The 19,878-nt window shown below is 42.8% G+C and overlaps 2 protein-coding genes across 4 annotated transcripts in view; one reads left to right on the top strand and one right to left on the bottom strand.

Moving 5' to 3' along the window:
* Positions 1–12,855, top strand: part of LIN9 (lin-9 DREAM MuvB core complex component) — a 47,820-nt gene extending 34,965 nt beyond the window's left edge. For all 3 annotated transcript variants that reach the window (XM_037138806.2, XM_037138807.2, XM_037138808.2), the window contains 5 exons: positions 2,006–2,086; positions 6,190–6,315; positions 10,057–10,236; positions 10,391–10,488; positions 11,489–12,855. In XM_037138806.2, coding sequence (XP_036994701.1) covers positions 2,006–2,086; positions 6,190–6,315; positions 10,057–10,236; positions 10,391–10,488; positions 11,489–11,594 — 591 coding nt within the window. In that variant the 3' untranslated portion in view covers positions 11,595–12,855. The remainder of the gene's footprint in view (positions 1–2,005; positions 2,087–6,189; positions 6,316–10,056; positions 10,237–10,390; positions 10,489–11,488) is intronic.
* Positions 12,856–17,790: 4,935 nt separating this feature from the next.
* MIXL1 (Mix paired-like homeobox) lies at positions 17,791–19,586 on the bottom strand. Its single transcript, XM_037138809.2, has 2 exons — positions 19,080–19,586; positions 17,791–18,093 (listed from the first exon to the last, which is right to left on the bottom strand). Exons 1-2 carry the CDS (start codon positions 19,488–19,490, stop codon positions 17,791–17,793), a joined length of 714 nt encoding a protein of 237 aa, XP_036994704.1. The 5' UTR covers positions 19,491–19,586.
* Positions 19,587–19,878: the final 292 nt, after the last annotated feature.

Here is a 19,878-nt window from a genome sequence, read left to right as displayed (position 1 = left end):
TTCATATAATAAGGGCTTGGTGATGATGAATTCCTTGAATTGATCTTATCTGAGAAGCACTTTATCTGCCCTTCCATTCCTAATGAAAGCTTTGCTGGATAGAGCAATCTTGGATGTAGGTCTTTGGATTTCATGACTTAGAATACTTCTTTCCAGCCCCTTCTTGCCTGTAAGGTCTCTTTTGAGAAATCCATTGACAGTCTGATGGGGACTCCTTTGTAGGTGACTGCTCCCTTATCTCTTGCTGCTTCTAGAATTCTCTCTTTCATTTTAATCTTGGCTAATGTAATGATGATGTGCCTCGGTGTGTTGCTTCTTGGGTCCACCTTCTTTGGGACTCTCTGAGCTTCCTGGATTTCCTGAAAGTCTATTTCCTTTGCCAGATTGGGGAAGTTCTCCTTTATTATTTGTTCAAATAAGTTTTCCACTGGTGGCTGTTCCTCTTCCCCTTCTGGTACTTCTCTGATTCAGATGTTGGAGTGTTTAAAGATGTCCTGAAGGTTCCTAAGCCTCTCCTCATTTTTTTGAATTCTTGTTTCTTCATTCTTTTCTGTTTGGTCATTTTTTTCCTCTTTCTGGTCCACTCCTTTGGTTTGCGTCCCAGGTTCCTTTCCATTACTATTGGTTTCATGTGTATTTCCCTTCATTTCAATTAGTTTAGCCTTCATATGTTTGTCTAATTTGTGGCTAAAATCAACCAGTTCTGTGAGCACCAGTGTTTTGAACTGTGCATCTGAAAGTTTGGCAGTTTCTTGATTGCTTAGATTTGTTGGCTCTGGGGCTCTGAGTTGTTCTTGAGCCATAATGTTTTGATCTGTTCGTGCCTGTTATGTATGAGGAGCGGAGCCTTAGGTGTTCACCAGGGTGGGGCCACCCAGGTCGCTGGTTTGTGATGCTGTATGTGGGGGTGGGGTCAGTGAGGGACAATAGCGGTCCACTCTGCCACTGGGGCCTGCGCGGTCCGTCTCACTGCTCACTCCTTCACTGGTTTATCTGCCCACGAATGTGTGACTACAGTCAGCCCTCAGTGAGTCCACTGCCTTGCACCCTCAGTGGGTCCGCCCCCTTCTCCACACCTGTGATCCGCCCACAGCTGCTGGCGCACCTGGGTCGCGGGCCCGGGTGGGTCTGGTGGATCTTTCCTTCCCGACCCCACTCTGCTGCTGGCTCTGCCCCTCTTACTGGTTTGGCTGAAGGGTTCGTTGTTGTCAGACTTCCATATAGTTCAATTTTCTGTAGTTTGGCTGCGTTTTTGTTGCTAAAACTTTGTTGTTTTTAAACTTGGTTGTGCGAGAAGGCGCAGTGCTTCCACCTACACCTCCATCTTGGTGGAAGTCCTTTAGATTTGGGTTTTTTATTTGGTTGGTTTACTTGTATTTATGTGATGGGTTTTATAGATGGTTACATATTCTGATAGGAGACATATTATTTTCTTTTTTAATATCATGTTAGCTGGCACTGTGTATCTGTCCTAGGTCTGTCATTTATTGGGATTGTAAAATGATGCTATTTTCATTCTATCCACCTTTCTTCACTCTTTACTGAAACAATTCTATAAAGAAAGATTTCCCCTAATCTATTATTTGGTTACCTAGTGGTTTAGTTTGTATAGAAAAGGCAGAATAAATGTTTGGTTCTTTGTTTTTCAGTTTATAAAATAATGACTTTAGTCACTAGCATTCTGTAACAGAGGTTACTTTATAGGTTTTAACATATTTGTGCTTTAGCCCATTGTCGTTTTTATTCTTTTTTATTCTTATGGGTCCACGAATTGTCCCATTGGCTCAGGTGGACTCTTTAGTCCTTTCGACATGTCCTAGCTGCAGTGCATTTTTACATATTTTCTTGTCAGCCAATCAGATTAATAAAATAAAAGGCCTGTGCTATATTTATACTGAAACACTAAAATTTACTGCTAAAATGTCTTAGTGAAAAGTTGGAAATTTGATGTATGATACACTTAAATACCCGTATTTGTTCCAAAACATCTCTTCTTTCTCTATAGACCAGATTATCAAAAATTCTCATGATTAAAAAGGAACATATCAAGAAATTAAGGGAAATGAATACAGATGCAGAAAAATTGGTAAGTTTTTTCTTTTTTCTTTGCTTGTCAAATTTTTAAATGGTGGGGGCTTCTATATCTAAAGATTTTTAAATATTTTATGGAAGAACACCTTGAAATAAATGTTATTTTTAAATCTTCATTTGATGTCACTACCTCTTGTCCCACTGAACACACAGTAAGTGAATGAACAGTTCAGTACAGTTCATTAGCCCACCCCTCACTGTGCACTTGCCTGTACAGTTGAATGGGGTTCATGGGTATATTGGGTTCTTTGACAGTTTACATGAGCATAGAATCCCTAGCGTTAGTGCCTCTAACTAAGGAAGTCGTATCAACAGAGGTTGTTAAAAGTGATGCAGAAGAAGTAAATCAGGAAATACATAAGTTGGCATCATCAGGTTATTTGGACAGCTTATATCCTACTTTATTAGCCTAATCAGTCCAGAAATATAACAGTCAGTTTTATTCATACAAGAGATTTATCAGTCTTGCTTATTTTTATGTAGAAAATATGCACCAAGAAAGTTTTGAACTTTTTTGGGGGGTTTTGTTTTGTCTTATTTATTTATCATTGAACTTGTTGGGGTGACATTGATTAATAAAATTATATAGGTTTCAAGTTGAACCGTGTTGAAAGTTGTGACTTGCTCATGGATTTATTAGGGTGGTGAATAGAGTTCATCTCCGGTACCACACCATCTCCAGTAGAGTGAAAATGACTGTGTGGAAATACGAGAGTGAGGGAGAGCTCCGTGACTGCACCTGGGGAACAGAGTGTGACAGCTGACTACCAACATCTGTCACAAGTGCAGGAATAGGGAGTTGTGGCGTCAGTCGTCTCTGGGAGGGAATGGTAACGGGCCAGCTGGATAAGTAGACGTGTAACTGAATGCGGAGCAGTTCTCTTTTAGGGTTGTAGAATTTTTAAAATCTGAATTATCTAATTCAAATTCATCATTTTATGGAATTGGAAACTGAAGACCAAAAATGTCAAGAGATTTTAGTCTAAGATCATACTGCTATGTACAGGTACCAAAACAGGCCTCTTGGTCCCTATTTAACCCACTTAGGCCTGATATGAAATTATCAGATGAATGGGCTATCAAAGATTGAAAAAACTAGCCATAACATAGTGATATTATATATTCTAAACATTAAAATGTTGTTTAAAATCTTTTCTACTGGACTTTAATTCTTATCCACCAGTTCTGTTTCTTTTTATTTCGTGCGCCTCCATTACATTTTCTGTGATTAATTGTATCATCTCTTCCATCTTTATGCATTTCACTTTCATATCACTAGCTAGGACTTTGCCCATCGGCCAGGTTCCATGCCTTAAAATATTGGGCTTGCCTTAGGTTGGTTAGTGTTACCTACTCTTTTTTTTTTTTTTTTTTAAGATTTTATTTATTTATTTTTAGCGAGAGGAAAAGGGAGGGAGAAAGAGAGGGACAGAAACCTCGATTGGTTACCTCTCATGTGCCCCCCAACCCAGGACCTGGCCTGCAACCCGGGCTTGTGTTCTGACTGGCAATTGAACCAGTGACCAGTGGCAATTGAATCAGGACAATGCCCAACCCACTGAGCTATACCACTCAGGGCAGTGTTACCTACTCCTAAATAGAGGCCTGTTTTGATGTTGTCTTGGCTTCTTGGCATGTGAGAACTTTGTAGAAATCTAGTTGGTTTAATATGTTTTATTATTTGTTTTGTTTTATTTGTGGTTCAAAATAATTTCTATTATAAAAATTTAAATATTATAAAAGTATTTAATAAGGAAAACAATTCTTTATAATGCCTCTCCTGTAAATAAATGCTATTCGGTTTAATATATACTATAAATTTAGCATATAGGTATCTTCCTCTATGTATATACTACTACCACATTCACATGTGGTTTTGAAAATTATTCTCTAACATAAATGGAATTATGTCATTAGAAACATCTCAGTCTTTTAAAATTTCTGTATTGTACCATCAATTAAATAATTCCTTAATGGATATTTGGGTTACTTCCATTACTTTACTAAAACAGTGCTGCAGTAAATGCTCATGTCCATGTAGCTGTGCGCATCTGTTTGTGTCTGTCTGTAGCATCCATTGTTAGACGGTAGAATGGCTGGCTCACAGTATGGGAACATTTTAAAGGTTTGATGAAACTTCTGGTTTAAGATGACAGGCGGGGCATTTTCTTCCTAACCCTTACAGTTTCACACAGAGTAAGTACAAAAGGAGGAAGTAGAATAAATGGAAGCAGATATTTAACCAGGTGTGAAAGATTTTCTAAATTTCTCTGACACATTGGATGAAACAAAAACCACGGCTAAAGGCTGCGCGTTGGAGCCCCGACGAGGCCCCAGGCGCAGAGCTGTGAGTATGATGGAGGAGTACAGAAGTGAGACACAGTAACAAAGAGATGGAGTCAGGGTCTGCCTCTTCCTGTCCCTCCCTCAACCCAGTGACAGAATTTAAGTGTGGCATTTACCTACGTTATTGGGAGAAAATGAAACACATATTTCTAAAGAATTTGAACATACCGTTTCGGAAAAATTAAGCTTTTTTTTTGCTTTTGATAATGGTGGACTAGGAGATCTGTATTAACCTTTCTTTTTTTTTTTTAGATTTTATTTATTTATCTTTAGAGGGGAAGGAGAGAGGGAGAGAAACATCAATGTATGGTTGCCTTTTGTGCATCCCCTGCAGGGAACTGTCCTGCAGGGAACCTGCCTGCAACCCAGGCATGTGCCCTGACTGGGAATCGAACCGCGATCCTCTGGTTCACAGGCCGGTGCTCAATCTACTAAGCTACACCAGCCAGGGCTTAACCTTTCTTTTTAAAAAAATATATTTCATATATCTTTTAAAATATTTATTTATTTTTGGAGAATGGGAAAGGGAGGGAGCTAGAGATGGAGAGAAACATCAATGTGTGGTTGCCGCTTGTGCACCCCCAAGTGGGGACCTGGCCTGCAACCCAGGCATGTGCCCTGACTGGGAATCGAAGGTGACCCTGGTTTGCAAGCCTGCACTCAGTCCACTGAGCCACACCAGCTAGTACTGAATTAACCTTTCTATTCCAAATAGATAAGAATAATTGTTTCCTCTGGAATAAAACATTAAAGTAACCTGCTTGAAGACACTGGAGCATTAACCAGGCATTAGATAATTACAGGGATAAGATGTGGGAAAAGATGTAACGTCAAAAGGGGAAGTCTGACTTTTTACTCAGGGGATTTTGCAAGTTTCAAAAAAGATGGCTTAGAAGCCGAGTCGCATTCTCGAGTGGCTTACAAGGGTAGGGAGGACAAAAATCAGAGCCCAAAGACCCACCAAGGGTCAGGAGAAGCTAGCAAACCTTCTGTGCTCTGGATTGGAATCTGGAGCATGGAAGCTTCAGATTGCACATCTCTGGAACTGAACTAAGAGATTATAGAACTCTAGGGGCTTAAGCAGCGCACCAGAAGTAACTGTGTCCTCTTTAAGGAATATGACATCACACTAGACGTCAAATTATTTCCACAATATTCAACCCACAATGTCTAACACTCGTTTTAAATCCCAGACACAATAGGAGACATGATAACCCCAACATAAACTGAAAGGAAGTATAGACAATTGACATATTCCAGATAATAGAATTTTTAGGCATAGATTTTAAATGCTTAATTTGTTTAAAGATACTAGAAAAAAAATGAGACTATTAGATGAGGACTGGAAACTACAAAAATAAAAAGGACCAAATGAAAATTCCAAAAATAGCCCTGGCTGGCGTAGCTCAGTGGATTAAGCTTGGGCTTTCAAACCAAAGGGTCACTGGTTCAATTCCCAGTCAGGGCACATGCCTGGGTTGTAGGCCAGGTCCCCAGTGGGGGACACATGAGAGGCAACCACACATTGATGTTTCCCTCCTTCCCTTCATCTCTCTCTAAATATAAATAAAAATAAAATCCTTTAAAAATAAATAAGCAATACATAATGTTATGCACACAAGACAATGTCATTGAGTGTTGACATTTCAGTAACCTTTGGTTGGTAGTAGATAAGTCAGACCTCATATTAGATCATTGAAATTGTACTGCTTAAAAAAATTCCTTATCCAAATCTGATTCTTTTCTTCTCAGAAATCATATTCCATGCCCATTGGCATTGAATTTCAGCGGAGATATGCAACCATTGTTCTAGAGCTTGAACAGTTGAACAAGGACCTAAACAAAGTTTTGCATAAAGTTCAGCAGTTCTGCTATGAGGTAGGTGGTTTGCATGAATTTCCCTCGAGGGGCTGTGCCCTCTACGCTTTCTTGTTTGAAGCTTAATACTCTTACCTTTACATTTTAGAAAATCCAAACTGAGCCAGTATCTTTATAAAATCCTTTAGCAGAACTATGTTTTATACATTTGTATTCCGTAAAGCATCAGTGTCACAGAGTGCAGTATGTCCAGTGAGCTCGTCACGTGTTTGGGTTACAGCTGACACAGCACACCCAAAATGTATTATTTAGAAAGATAATCACTCTCAGTTCTGTCGCTCCAAAGACCGTATTTTGGTTTACTGGTCCTTAGTTTTATGTAAATATTTTTTATTTTTATTTATTTATTTTTACATTTTCTCACTAGGTTATGATCATGCTGTGTATACAGTTTTGTTTCTTCCTCCTTTACACTTTACCTTAGAACTGTGGATTGTGGAACTACAAACACATAGATTATAGCCTTATTTGTGAATTATCATTATCATGCACGTAAAACTGTATATTTGAATGTGGTTCAACAGTTTCACCTAAAATTTGAATTAAATGATTGAGATGAGTTTAGAGTGCTCCTGCATTTATTTTTTTCTTAGAGATTTCATGTTTCTTGTAAGCCACCTTTATTTGTGGTATGAGATTCTTAAACAGTTAGCTTCTTAAGGCACTAGCCTTGATGAGTCCCGGGTCGGCCATGGGCGAGACTGCCAATACACTAGAATTAAACTGAGGGAAATGAACCGTGGTGACCCTCTGCTAAACTGAGTATATTCTACTCATTCCTGTAGCTGTCAGTTATTATTTTCTTTATCTTTCTAGTGGTTATCAAACACTGCATAGCAAAATGTGCTGTCCTAGCAGGTGCAATTCCCCCTCTGGACCAGCAGCCAGTTGGGACAGGTGCAGACCGAGCAAGGCGACATGACGCAACAGAGCTGGTCGTGCAGCAGCAGTGGGTTGCTCGTCAGTCTCTGTATAATTTCATCATTTATACAAGGTCGTTTGGGATAGGCTCATTGTCGAAGGAAAATCACTTAACTTTCAGAACACTTTTGTGGTGGTATAATACTGATTTTAAAATAAGAACATATCAGAGAGAACACTATGACTAAGAAATTCTACTCCTGAGCATATACCTCACATATATGTGAACAGATATTTACCAAAAGGTATACACTAGAGTGTTCATAGCATCAGTGTTCCCTATAGCCAAGAATTATGAATCATTCAAATACCCATTGATACTAGAATAGATCAATAAACTGTCATAAAACTATGCAATGAAATATTACTCAGCAATGAGAATAATGAACTCAACTACACGCAGTACCATGGATGAACTCACAAATATAACGTAACGTTGAACAGATAAAGCCAGACACAAAAGAAAATATATGTAATGGATGGTTCCATTTATGTAAAGCTCAAAAGCCACCAGAAGCCAGTCTGGGATGCCCAAAGGCAGGGTGGTTGTTACCCTCCAAGGATCACACTGGGAGTCAGTGTTGGGAGGGGTTCAGGGGGCTGGCGATACTCGCTCTCTTCATCTAGGTACTGGTTTCTCAGGCATACTTGATTTGTGGTAATTCATTAACCCATACAGTTCATGATTTGTGAACTTTTATGTAGTGATGTGAAACTTCCATTGAAATTTTTTTAGAAAGTGTCGGCGGACAAGGCTACTCACTGCAGCATTACTGGTAATCGCAAAATATGCTATAAGTCCTGAATGCCCAGACCCAGGGGCTTGGCTAACTAACGTCTGGTGGTCCACACAGTAGAGCACTACGCTGCTGTCAGAGCGAACCTGGACGCGCCGCATTCACTGATACGGGCCCTCCAGGATGCGTTCAGTGAAAAAAGTAGCAAACAAAAAAGTACATGTGGTATGTTACCTTTCGGATAAACAGAAATAAAATATACATGCATCTGCTTCACCTTTCAAACACAAACACAGGAAGGGTAAGCCAGAAACTATTATAATTTGGGAATGGGGGGGGAGAACTGACATTCCTCTTAAGTGTTTGTTTCCCCCAACAAACATAGGTAAGCTCTGAAACACGATACAAACAAATGAGCCTGACTGTATTTCAAAGGGATAGTGTAAACACACCGAAGGGCGCAACGCAAATCCACGTAGCTTTGACACAGCCTTTTGGCTGTGTACTCTGTAAACCAAGCTTTAAACAAATATTGAACTCTAGTTGGTACAGTTTCTCTCATAGTGGTAAAGGATTAGCAATTCTGAAACTCTGTGTTCTAGGATTGAGCCGATGATTAAACAAGTATATCGAGAAGAACAGGAGCCAGATCTTCCCCTGTCAAAGAAGGGGAAGACTAGAACAAACCCGTGGTTCGTTAGATTAGATTAGAATAGGAAAGAATCTATATGAATTCATGGTTTATTTTTATAACGTGGGTATAACTAAGTGTGGGTGTGTGCTGAGAGAGCCTAGAGCAACGACACCCCAATACACACTGAACACACCTGGCACCCAAGTCTCGGTCTCTAAGCATTGTTCTCCAATAAAAGGAAGCTGGGCTCCTTGGAGAAGGGACTGGTTCCAGAGCTAGGGCAGAGAAAGTGGAAGATGAGCCTGGACCGTCTCCTTGTGCCAGGAAGTAAAATGTGCCCCCAAAACAAGGGGATGTATCAAAAGGAACCAGCTTGACAGGGTCTCCACTGGCCAAATCCGGGACGTGTGAGCTTCAGCATAAGTAATTATAGGAAGATTATAACCCACTGAATAAAATAAGTTCTGTAGTCCCCTAATAATTAATTAACTAATTTTAAAGGAAAAGTTCTTATAGTAAAATACCCACTAATAAACACAGAAGGAACAATAAGAATGAGAAAGACCATTTGCCAACCATTGTAGGACAGATTGGTAAAGGCAAGAGTCATCAACAGATACTAAAAGCAGGGGATAAAATTTGATGAGGAACAAAATCTTTACTGAGCCTCAAAACATCCCATCACAAGGACTTTCTGTGGGGAACCTGGCAGACACTTAACTACCTTAACCGAGCGGTCAGAGGTGACGTCCCGGTAATGGGACAGGTCAGCACCCCTGCCTCCTGATCCCGGCATCCCATGAAGCAGCAGTCGTCACTGCCGTTCCGCTCCTGCCCGGACTGCGCAACCTCAGTGAGTCATGGGGAACGGAAAACCCACACTAGGGGACCATACAAAACAATTGGCTGGTGCTTTTCAGAACTCTCAAGGTCGTGAAAGACTCTGGAAGTGTTCTGGAATAAAGGATTCTAAAGAGACATGACAACCAAATGTATTCAAGGGGAAACATAGCCATGTGTAGGACATCAATGGTCAGTTAATGAAATTTGACAATAGTCTATTAAAACATGGTATTATATCAGTGTTAAATTTCCTGAGTGTGATAATTACACTAGCTTATGCAAGAGAATGTCCTTGTACTGAGGAAATACAAATGAAAATTCAGAGATAAAAGAGTGTAAGGGAAAAGAATTAGATATACATACACAGAGAGATCAAATGTTAAGTCAAATGGAATAAGCCATAAATAGTGAATTTGGGTAAAAAGTTATCTAGAATTCTCTTTTCTCTAGAAAATCTATTATAGGAGTAAAGAGCTTCTAAGGTAAGAGTGCCCCTCCTTTTTGTTATAAATGCTGGTTCTGTAAAAACCCAAATCTGAAAAGAAGCACAATGCACCAACGATGTGGCCTTATGAATGTGCATCTGTGTTCCGATCGTCTGTGCAGCTTGCTCCAGACCAGGGCCTCCAGCCCGCAGACCAGCCTACAGATATGAGGCGAAGGTGCGAGGAAGAAGCCCAGGAAATCGTGCGGCACGCAAACTCCTCCACGGGACAGCCCTGCGTCGAAAATGAAAATCTGACAAACCTGATCTCCAGGCTCACAGCTATTTTATTACAAATTAAGGTATGATTCAGAGTCAGTACTTTGTTACTTTTGACACCTAAACAAACTTGGCTAATTTGTTGCTAAAAATAATTTTAACAGATTATGTCAGGTATTTTCTTGTATGTAGTTGAACTGTAATTCAGTTAAATTTTGAAATATTTTTTTCCTTTAGTGTCTAGCAGAAGGAGGAGACCTGAATTCCTTTGAATTCAAATCACTCACAGATTCATTGAATGATATCAAGAGTACAATAGATGCTTCTAATATCAGGTAATTCATTAGATGCACCCTAACGATTTTTATATTAAATTTATGGTGATTTCCAGTACAAGTTTTAAGAATTGTGCATATTTGTGAAGTATTGGATTGGCCAAAAGGTTCATTTAGTTTTTTCCGTGAAAAATAAAAGACACGTTTTTCATTTTCACCAATAACTTTATGGATTTGGATGTTTTGAATATGTCAGCCGTCTGTATTGATGTCTTGATTTGATCGCTGTCACCTTTGACTGGTCTTCCCAACTGCGGCGCGTCATCCCGCAAGAAACCGCCAGCACCAGCCTCCACAAACCACTTGCGACTCGTGCACTCGCTCACAGCACCTTCCCCACACACTGCACAAGTCTTTGTTCTCTTTTCAGTTGGCATTTTTACCTTTCTTGAGGTAATAAAGCATAATATGCAGAAAATGTTATGTATATTTCAGTATTAAAATGACTATACAAAAAAACCACTAACTTTGATTTTCTTTTTAATGCCTGCTGATATGACAGCTGTCATGATGCAATCTAACAATATCATTTGGAATGAAGTTAAAGACAACTAAGCACTACTAGAGCCATCTTACAGGAAAAAACAAACTTTTTGGCCAACCCAATGTTTATATGGTTCGTATCCTTTAAATAAATTGTAAAAGAGATTTTCATTTATATTCAGTCTGACAGAATAGAAACTTCACATGGAGTTCTTAATATAAAGGAATTAGAAGACATATAATGTTTAGGTTTTGGTTTAGCGTGGAGGTCCGACTTAGAACTAGAGATTCTCGATCAGAGTCTGCCCTCTCTCCAGCCCGCCTCAGCTCCTTCTTTGGAACGTACTCTTTCAATGACTTCTGATGTAGAATTAGGGCTCGTGTGAAGGGAAGATTTATTCCTTCCCTGGGATTCTTGTCTTAGCTGTCTCCCAACTAACATTAAGCTCTTCCTTTTTAAAAATTTGTTTTCAATTTTGTGAAATAAAGCAGTTAACCATGTTTCTTCTTCCTTTAGTTGCTTTCAGAATAATGTAGAAATCCATGTTGCACATATTCAGAGTGGCCTGAGCCAGATGGGAAACTTACATGCCTTTGCAGCAAATAACACCAACAGAGACTGAGCAGAAGACTGAGTGACCCCAACCGCATAGACATTGTCTGCGAGAAGTTCGTTTCCTTTCTGTAGGCTTCCAACACCAAATAACCCAGCTGCTGGAAGACAAGGGAAATTTCAACCTCCAAATAAGGCATTTTAATATACCGTACTGCTTCTTAAACCAGCATTGCTGACCACGATTATATTTATTTATTTTTCATTATTCAGCTGCAGTAGCATTGCTTGTATTATGTATATTTATCAGTCAGTAGCTTTTAAACTGAAAATGTCTGAACATAATTTCATGGAAGAATACATTGACCCTTTTCTTTAACGTGCATGAATTCAACCCTACACACGCAGACAACTGAAACGAAGAACACGGAGAAGCGGGCTTTTCGTGCACACGCACGGCAGTGTGGGAATTCCATCGAGAACATGGCATCTCCAGTTCGTTGGCTTAACTGCCATCTCAGTCTTCGAAAGGACATCGGGAGGTCGGAGCAGCCCTGGTCTGAAGGGCGGCGCCGGCGCGCAGATGGGCAATACGGACTGTGCAAGTACGCAGAGCACGCACTTGCAGCACGACGTGGTTCTGCAGACCATTTTATAATAATAAGTATTTTAATTTATCGTAATTTATAAAAGAAACTTTTGTTTGTTGAAAGAAAATGAAGGAGCAGGAAAAAAACGTAACTTGCAAAATGCTGAATTTCAGCAGGTGAATTTGGCATGTCTTTTCCTGTCAATTCAGGTCAAAAGGCGCTATCGTTATGAGATTTATTAAAAAAGGAAAGACTGATAACACACTATTTTCGTATTTTTTGTTTATTTGCACAAATTTTGAACCAGATTGCTGGTTAAATTCCAACAGTATACCATTTATAAAGTAAAACGATTTTATAAGGCAAACATATAATAACGAGTGCTGTGAAATACAGAAAAAAAGGTTTGTATTTGGTTTTGGTTTTGTTTTCTTGTTTGTTTTTTTTAAGGAAAACCCTGCCTAAAATGTTAATCTTGTAAAAAGTGTGTATTTGGAATTCTCTTTGTTTTAATATAGAATATTATAAATTCAAAATATAATAAATTGTTTTCAGATTTGGAGTTTAAGATATAGCTGTAGAAGTGGCTTTAATTCTTTTAGATGTCTCATAAAATGAGACTTTTTATATGTTAATGTATAATAAAACAGAAACAAGATTATTTTCCATTTGAAATTTTTGTATAGTTTAAAAATGCTTCCATATTCTGTGCCACTGCAGAACTTTAGTGCAGAGTTTATATTTAGCTCAACTGTTATGTTAATTAAGAAAAGCATAAATCTTTTATTCTTAATATTTGTAATTCTAAATAAATTGATCTATGAAAATTAATATTGCCTACATTTTTATTTAATTAATATAAGCTGATAAGTATTCCTTCTACTTAGGAAGTTTTAATAAATTGTAATTTCTACTACATTTTATTTTTAGGGGAAACGGTACAGATTAATTACCAACTTACTCTGAATCACAATACCATCCAATATTATCTTAAGGAGGATATTTCTTCCATCCCTAAATCACTGTGGAAAACACTAAGCAAGTAAGTTACTGGTCTTACTATAGACCTAGTGAAAGGTCAGTTTCAGTATGGCCTGCCTAGCATTAGGTAAGTATATTTTACTTTTTTTTTTACATTTTACATTTCTTAAGGCTTACTTGTCACACTTAAATCATACTCATGTTGCACACATATTGAAGTGCTATCGATGACTTCCAGTGCCATCACGTATCGACAGCAGGAACCGTGCCCAAGAATGCGTTTGAATTTTATTTCTGTTTGGGGAGGAAATAATCAGCACAGTCCAGAGTAGTCCTTTTGGGTCATCTGTACGTGAGTTGGAGTGAAACGGCTACTGCCTAACAGTTTTGTGCAGCTCTAAAGAAAGCTGTCGAAGCCAGATCGAGCAAACAAGCAAGCACATCATGGGTTAGGTCTGTTTGCTTCCAAATCACTTGTAATTAGTTCAGCTACCAGATTCACTTGCTACCGTGGAGAATCTACCAAAAGGTTGGCCTGTCACACATTTCCCCTTGATTCATGCACCTTTCTCTAGCTTCATTGTCCCCGAGACTCCACCCAGCTGCGGTCACCACTGGCCCAGGACACTGCAGCTGTCACTGAGCAATACTTTTAAAATGCAGAACCGCTCTTGTTCCCCCCATCCAAAGTCTTAGGGCTCTCAGGACAAATCCAGAACTTGCACAAGACTCACAGAGCCAGGCGTGGCCTGGCCTCCCCTACCACCGTCTCCATCCTCCCGAGGGCCTGTGCACATGCAGAGCCCGGGGTGCCTCTCTCCCTCACCCCGGTAACAGCTGTAGCCTACTTACCTTCAGCATCACTTCCTCAGAAGCTTCCCTTGGCTACAACAGGTCACCTCCGGGCCCTCCTACCGTTCCTTGCAGCACGTGTCACATTTGCGATTTCGTATTTCTTTTGCGTCCCAGCTGCCTTCTTTGCCCAATGAGGGGAAGGACTGTTTCTGGTTCTCTCATCATTTTATTTCCAGGCCCTGCCAAAATGTCTGTTCATAGGCACCGAATGTTTGTGGAGCGAATGAACAAACACGGGTCTCAAACGAGCTCCAACATTAGTGGCACTGGAGTAAAAGTGTGTTCTTTCTTGATGGTCACTTTGAAAGATGAGACCGTAATCAGTTGGATGTAGAAATTCTAGTGAGGGGGTTGCCTTTAAACCTATGATGTCATCACTAGCCCAGATTTAATAAGGCCAGGCTGGTACGGGAGGCATCACCTGGTGGGGTAAGTGGCGGGGTGAGTTCCGCTTAGGTTTGAGTCCCGGCCGTCCTTTTTATTAGCCGTGTGGTTGTGAACCACTGCTTAACCTAAATTTCCGATCTTTGAATAATAGCCCCTACCTTATTTGGCAGTTGTAAGGACTGAGAATGTGTGTTACAGAGAATGCCTGTAACACACTTAGCAGTTAGGGTCTCTTAGGAGTTTGAAAGAAGTGCAGACTACTGTTCTGAGAAGATCATGTAACAAAATTTTAAAGTGTTCCCTGGGGGGGAAACAACAGTATAAATGCAATACTAAAATTAATAAGCTAATTGCAAGATTTGCTTTTAAATGTGATTGTTAGTGGACTCTAAGTTTAAAGTGTTAGGTCTTTCAGTGAATGTATCTCGTTTGGCCATGTCACAAGTCTAAATGCAAAGGAAGGCCTGTGACACCTGGCTACCCCCACCGCCGACCCTGAAAGTGATGTTTGGCACACCGACACTTAAATAACCGCTAATGTTCACCATCTTATTGGTGGTCTCCAACAGTTTTCAAGGTTCCAAAGTCAAGTCTGCTGCTAAAGCCTGAACTAGGTCCTCATTGCTTTTTTTTTTTTTTTAACTTTTTTTTATTGATTATGCCATTACATTTGCTCTATTCCCCCCCTCCATTCCCCTCCACCCTGCATACCCCTCCCCCACCATTTCCCCCTTTAGTTCATGAACACGTGTCTCAAATTCTTTAGATTCTGTATTTCCCCCTGCTATTCTTACCCTCCCCCCTATCTATTTTCTATCTACTGTCTATGCTACTTATTTTCTGTACCTTCTCCCCCCTTCCCCTCCTCCCACTCCCCTGTTGCTAACCCTCCTTGAGATCTTCATTTCTATGGTTCTGCTCCTGATCTAGCTGTACTCTTAGTTTGCTTTTGTTTTAGGTGTGATTCTTAATAACTGTGAGTTTGCTGTCCTTTCACTATTCATCTTTTTTATCTTCTTTTTCTTAGGTAAGTCCCTTTAACATTTCATATAATAAGGGCTTGGTGATGATGAACTCCTTGAATTTGGTCTTATCTGAGAAGCACTTTATCTGTCCTTCCATTCTAAATGAAAACTTTACTGGGTAGAGCAATCTTGGTTGTAGGTCTTTGGATTTCATGACTTGGAATACTTCTTTCCAGCCCCTTCTTGCCTGTAAGGTCTCTTTTGAGAAATCAGCTGACAGTCTGATGGGAACTCCTTTGTAGGTGACTGTCCCCTTAGCTCTTGCTGCTTCTAGGATTCTCTCCTTCATTTTAATCTTGGCTAATGTAATGATGATGTGCCTTGGTGTGTTCCTTCTTGGGTCCAACTTCTTTGGGACTCTCTGAGCTTCCTGGATTTCTTCTCATTGCTTTTAACAGTGGATTTGCTGCTCTGGGAAGTGCAAGCCATTTGAATACCACCTCTATGAATACCAGGGCAACTGGAGTGTGTGATCTCTAGGACATTCAGCAGGACTCAGGCTTTCCTGGTAACCACCAAACGCGAGCGCCGACCCCAGCCACAGCTTTTGTTAACCTGCTCCAAAGCGCAGCTTACAAAGAGACCTCTTCTCTGGTTACCTCCCATTACAGTTCCCTTTGGCCTTCAGCAGTTTGAAGCCCCTCAAAATAGCAAAACAGTAATTTTATCTCAGGCTAACTTAGAAACAGTAATTTACATATGTTCTTAATGTATAAATTGGGATAGAGAGATCTCCTGAAAGCAAGACTCATGAGACTGGATTTTGATCACGCCAAAGATGTATTTTTAACCAAGTTCAATTTCTCAGCACAGTGGCCTGCTGGTACAAGAGATGTTTTTCTTTTGGAAATTTTTTTCATGGCCCCATAGTATATTATACTGAACAACTCCAGACCAAAAAACTGCCTAAAGAACAGAAGTTATTTAAGTGGAATTACAATGAAACATTTGTGGCAAACATTGACTAATTCAGTAAAGTTACATAGGAGCACAGTAACAAGTGCTAAGGACCATTGAAGTAACGGGTACAAAACTAGAACCAGCGGATGTTTGACTTCAGAGAGAAGGGCGTTTTGAAGGAGGTATTAGTTTGGTTCCAGAAACTGCAAGGAGTGTCTTTCAGACAGAGGCATAACTCACGGATGGGTCACCTTTAGAGGGTCTGCATATCTGCTCTGTGGGTCACAGTTGTCATGTGACTGAGGGGTCACCGAAGGCTGTTACAAGCTGGTAGCAGTTGGAGACTACTACAGATTCCCAAAGACAGTAACTTTTCTTACTTTTACACATAGGGCTTTATTAAAATCTTTTCGATATGTGACTTAAAGAAGTCAATGAACTTTTTTTTACAGTTATTTTAATTTTGTCCTGAGGGTATTTGAGTCTTTATTATCCCTTTTGCATGGCTTTGCTTTTTTTCTAACCTTTAGCTTTACTTTCTAAAAAACTATGTCGAGTTTTTAAAATCAATCATTTGTTAAAGTCTAAAGTATTTCAAACTTGTCTTAACAATTTAAAAAACCACACCCAAAACTTGTATTTTAATTCAGCAGTACAAAAATTTACTCCTATGTTGCAATTTTCCTATCTGACCTAAGAGAGTAATTTTTTGGAAGCTGATAACCTAGATGGAGGGAGCTCTTGAGATAATCTGGACACAGAATCACTGAAGCTACAGCTGCGTGCAGAGATGACAGACCAAACTGGAAAGTAGTAAAATCCCGGCCCTAGGCTGGCAGTTGATGGGGGTGGATTCAACTGCAGGGCTGTCCAACCTGTGGCCGGTGGGCCACACGCAGCCCAAGGTGGCTGTGAATGCAACCCAACGCAAAACCATTAATTTATCTAAAACATGATGAGATTTGTGTGTGTGTGATTACTTGTCACAACGCATTTAATGTGCGGCCCAAGACAATTCTTCCAGTGTGGAGCAGAGATGCCCAAAGGTTGGACACCCCTGGATTACAGTTCAAGGTTATTAACGTTTCAGGAGACGTGAGAAGAGGGCAGCTCTTGAGCCCAAGGGGAAACTGAGTCAGGCTCAGGCATTCTTGTTAAGAAGATAATGAGTTGTTTTTTTTTTTTTAAAAAAAACAGTTCAAAAATGAGAACAGCACTGGCCAGAAGAAACAGGGATAGAGACAGAATGAGCGTACAGGTGTGGAGATGTGCCGGTGAAAACGAAGCCAGAACTTCCGGCGGGGGTGGGGGGGGGGCAGTGCTACAGGGGAAGAAGCAAATGAGCCTGGGCCAAGGCTGGAGGCCAAGGGGAGGAACCGCCCCAGGTGACAGATGACCGCCAAAACCATCACCAAGGTTCCCATGGGGTGTCCTTAACACGGAAGCCAGAAAGGACAGCCTTCTGACGCGTCTCCCTGGTTGCCAGTCCCTCGTGGCTCCTCTGAGCTTATCCTGAGTTGCAGAGTCCTCAGGAGTGAGCAAAGGCAGAGAAGATGTGTTCCTCCCAGGAGTCCAGCTTCGAACCAGTGTCCTCCGGGAGCGAATAGGTTTCACAGTGCTGACCTTGGGAGCTAAGGTCTGAGCCACCCCCTCCGACCCTGTTGGAATCCGGTGGGCAGTTCACATCCACCTCAGGAGGCAGCTGGGGCCGCAAACGCCGCGCGTCAGTTCCGTGGGCAGCGTGGGGGAGGAGGCGCTCCGGCCGGGCTGCAGGCTGGAAAGGTTTCCCGCTCTGGCGCCGGGACTTGGCGCGCCTGTTCTGGAACCACACCTGCCGGAGGGGACAGAAGAGCAGCGTTTGGTCGGACTTGGGATCAGAAGCAGCAGGTTGATATGCCCCAGCTCCTGGCTCCAGAAATTGGGGCGCAGAAATAAAAGCACTTCCACTGGGGGGAAACGATACTATTACGCTTAAAGACGATAGATCTTAAAACAATGCAGAAAATCAGTGTTTTAAAGTTACAAGTACTCCCCTGTCAAATTAATGGAGGAGGTATTCTGCTCAATGGACTTCGCTTTCTGCTCACTGTTTCCCAGCAAATCCTGAAGGTGTCCCGCTTTGGAAGAAGCCTCTGTGCCAGCTATTGACAGATATCCCACCGGGGTGCGGAGCCACAAGTGCACCTTCTCCCCATGTTAAAGTGAGCGCCCCTGCTCTAAACTGCTCTTGGACTCAGGTGAAGGGGCTGCGGCAGGCCCGCTTCTCATGACCACCAGACTCCAGGATTCTGGTCTCGATTAAGCCACAACCGCACCTGGCACTCGATTTTTGCAGATTCTGACAAACCCGTCTACTTCCAGCTCTATCCCAAGATGCTACATCCTTTGAACCAGACTCCAAGACCCAACACCTGCCAAGACTGCGGCCTGCGGCCCAGGGGTGACTTGGTGCGCCCGACCTGCCCTCGCTCCGCTGCCATTCCCCTGCCGGAGGGAACGCCCAGCCGGGCCCCATCTGCCCCCTTTTCCAGGAAGAAGTGGGAAAATACTTCCTATCACCTTCCGGCTGAGGATCTATTTCCTGACCATCTCCAGGGGCCGGCCAGCCAGCCCCCTGGGAGGGGCCCTGATCATACCTAACAATAACAGAGGTCCTCCAGGGCCCCCCCCCCCACCAAGTCACACTTCGCCAAAGCTTCGCGAACTCCCTGTGCGGTGGGGACTGACCTCACCCCTGCTTCGGAGTCGGGGTCACCGCGGCTCAGGTACCCGCGCGGGCACCGACCCCAGGGACTCCACCCAGGGCGCGCCGCTCACCTGGATCCTGGACTCGGGGAGCAGCGTGAGCGCGGCCAGGCGCTCGCGCAGGTGGATGTCGGGGTACATGGTCCGGCGGAAAACCAGCTCCAGCAGCTGCAGCTGCTCAGGGCTGAACGACGTGCGCTTGCGGCGCTGAGAGGCCGACGGGGCGGCCGCGCCTTTGGGGGGCGCAGGTGGGTCCAGGCCGGTGGGGGGCAGTGTGGCGGGGCCGGGGCCCCTCCCCAGGAAGCCGGCAAAGGCGGCCGGGGCGCCGCGATCCGGGCTGGGGCCCGAGGGGTTCGCGGGGTGCAGCAGGGCGGTGGCGGGGCTCGGGGGCGGCAGGAGCGTCCCGCCGGCGTGAACTGGCCGGTACGCCGGGAAGGCGGCGCTGTCCCCGAGCTGGAACTGGCGGGACCCTGCCGCGGCCATCGCTGCCCGACCTTCATGTGCCACGGAGCAGGGCACAGACTACGGTTATACGGACCCCAGGGCCCAGGGAGGGGACCAGGGTGGCGGGCGATCAAAGGGGTGGACGCAGGGAGGCCCGTGGCTCTCGGGGTGTGAGCCCGCCCCTGGCCCCGCCAGACACCGGTGGGAATAATCGCTTCCGCTGCCCGTGGGATGCGGGGAGGGAGGCGCGAACTTGGGCCCGGAGCCCCCTCCGGGACCCTCCCCCGTCCATCCGCCTGCCAGCCCCTCGGCCGCAATCAACATCCCCAGAACGCTTGTGCTCTGGGGTGGGGGGTGGGGGGCAGCCGGGGAGTCTGACCGCCTAGGCCAGTGGGGCAGAGCGACCCCCTCCCCCAGGGGTCAAGTC

This window comes from Artibeus jamaicensis, unplaced genomic scaffold (genome assembly GCF_021234435.1).
Source record: "Artibeus jamaicensis isolate MK-2021 breed Jamaican fruit bat unplaced genomic scaffold, CSHL_Jam_final scaffold_754, whole genome shotgun sequence".
In the NCBI taxonomy this organism is placed as follows: Eukaryota; Metazoa; Chordata; class Mammalia; order Chiroptera; family Phyllostomidae; genus Artibeus; species Artibeus jamaicensis.
Note: the sequence above shows the minus strand (reverse complement) of the source record. Positions and strands in the feature narration are given on the sequence as shown.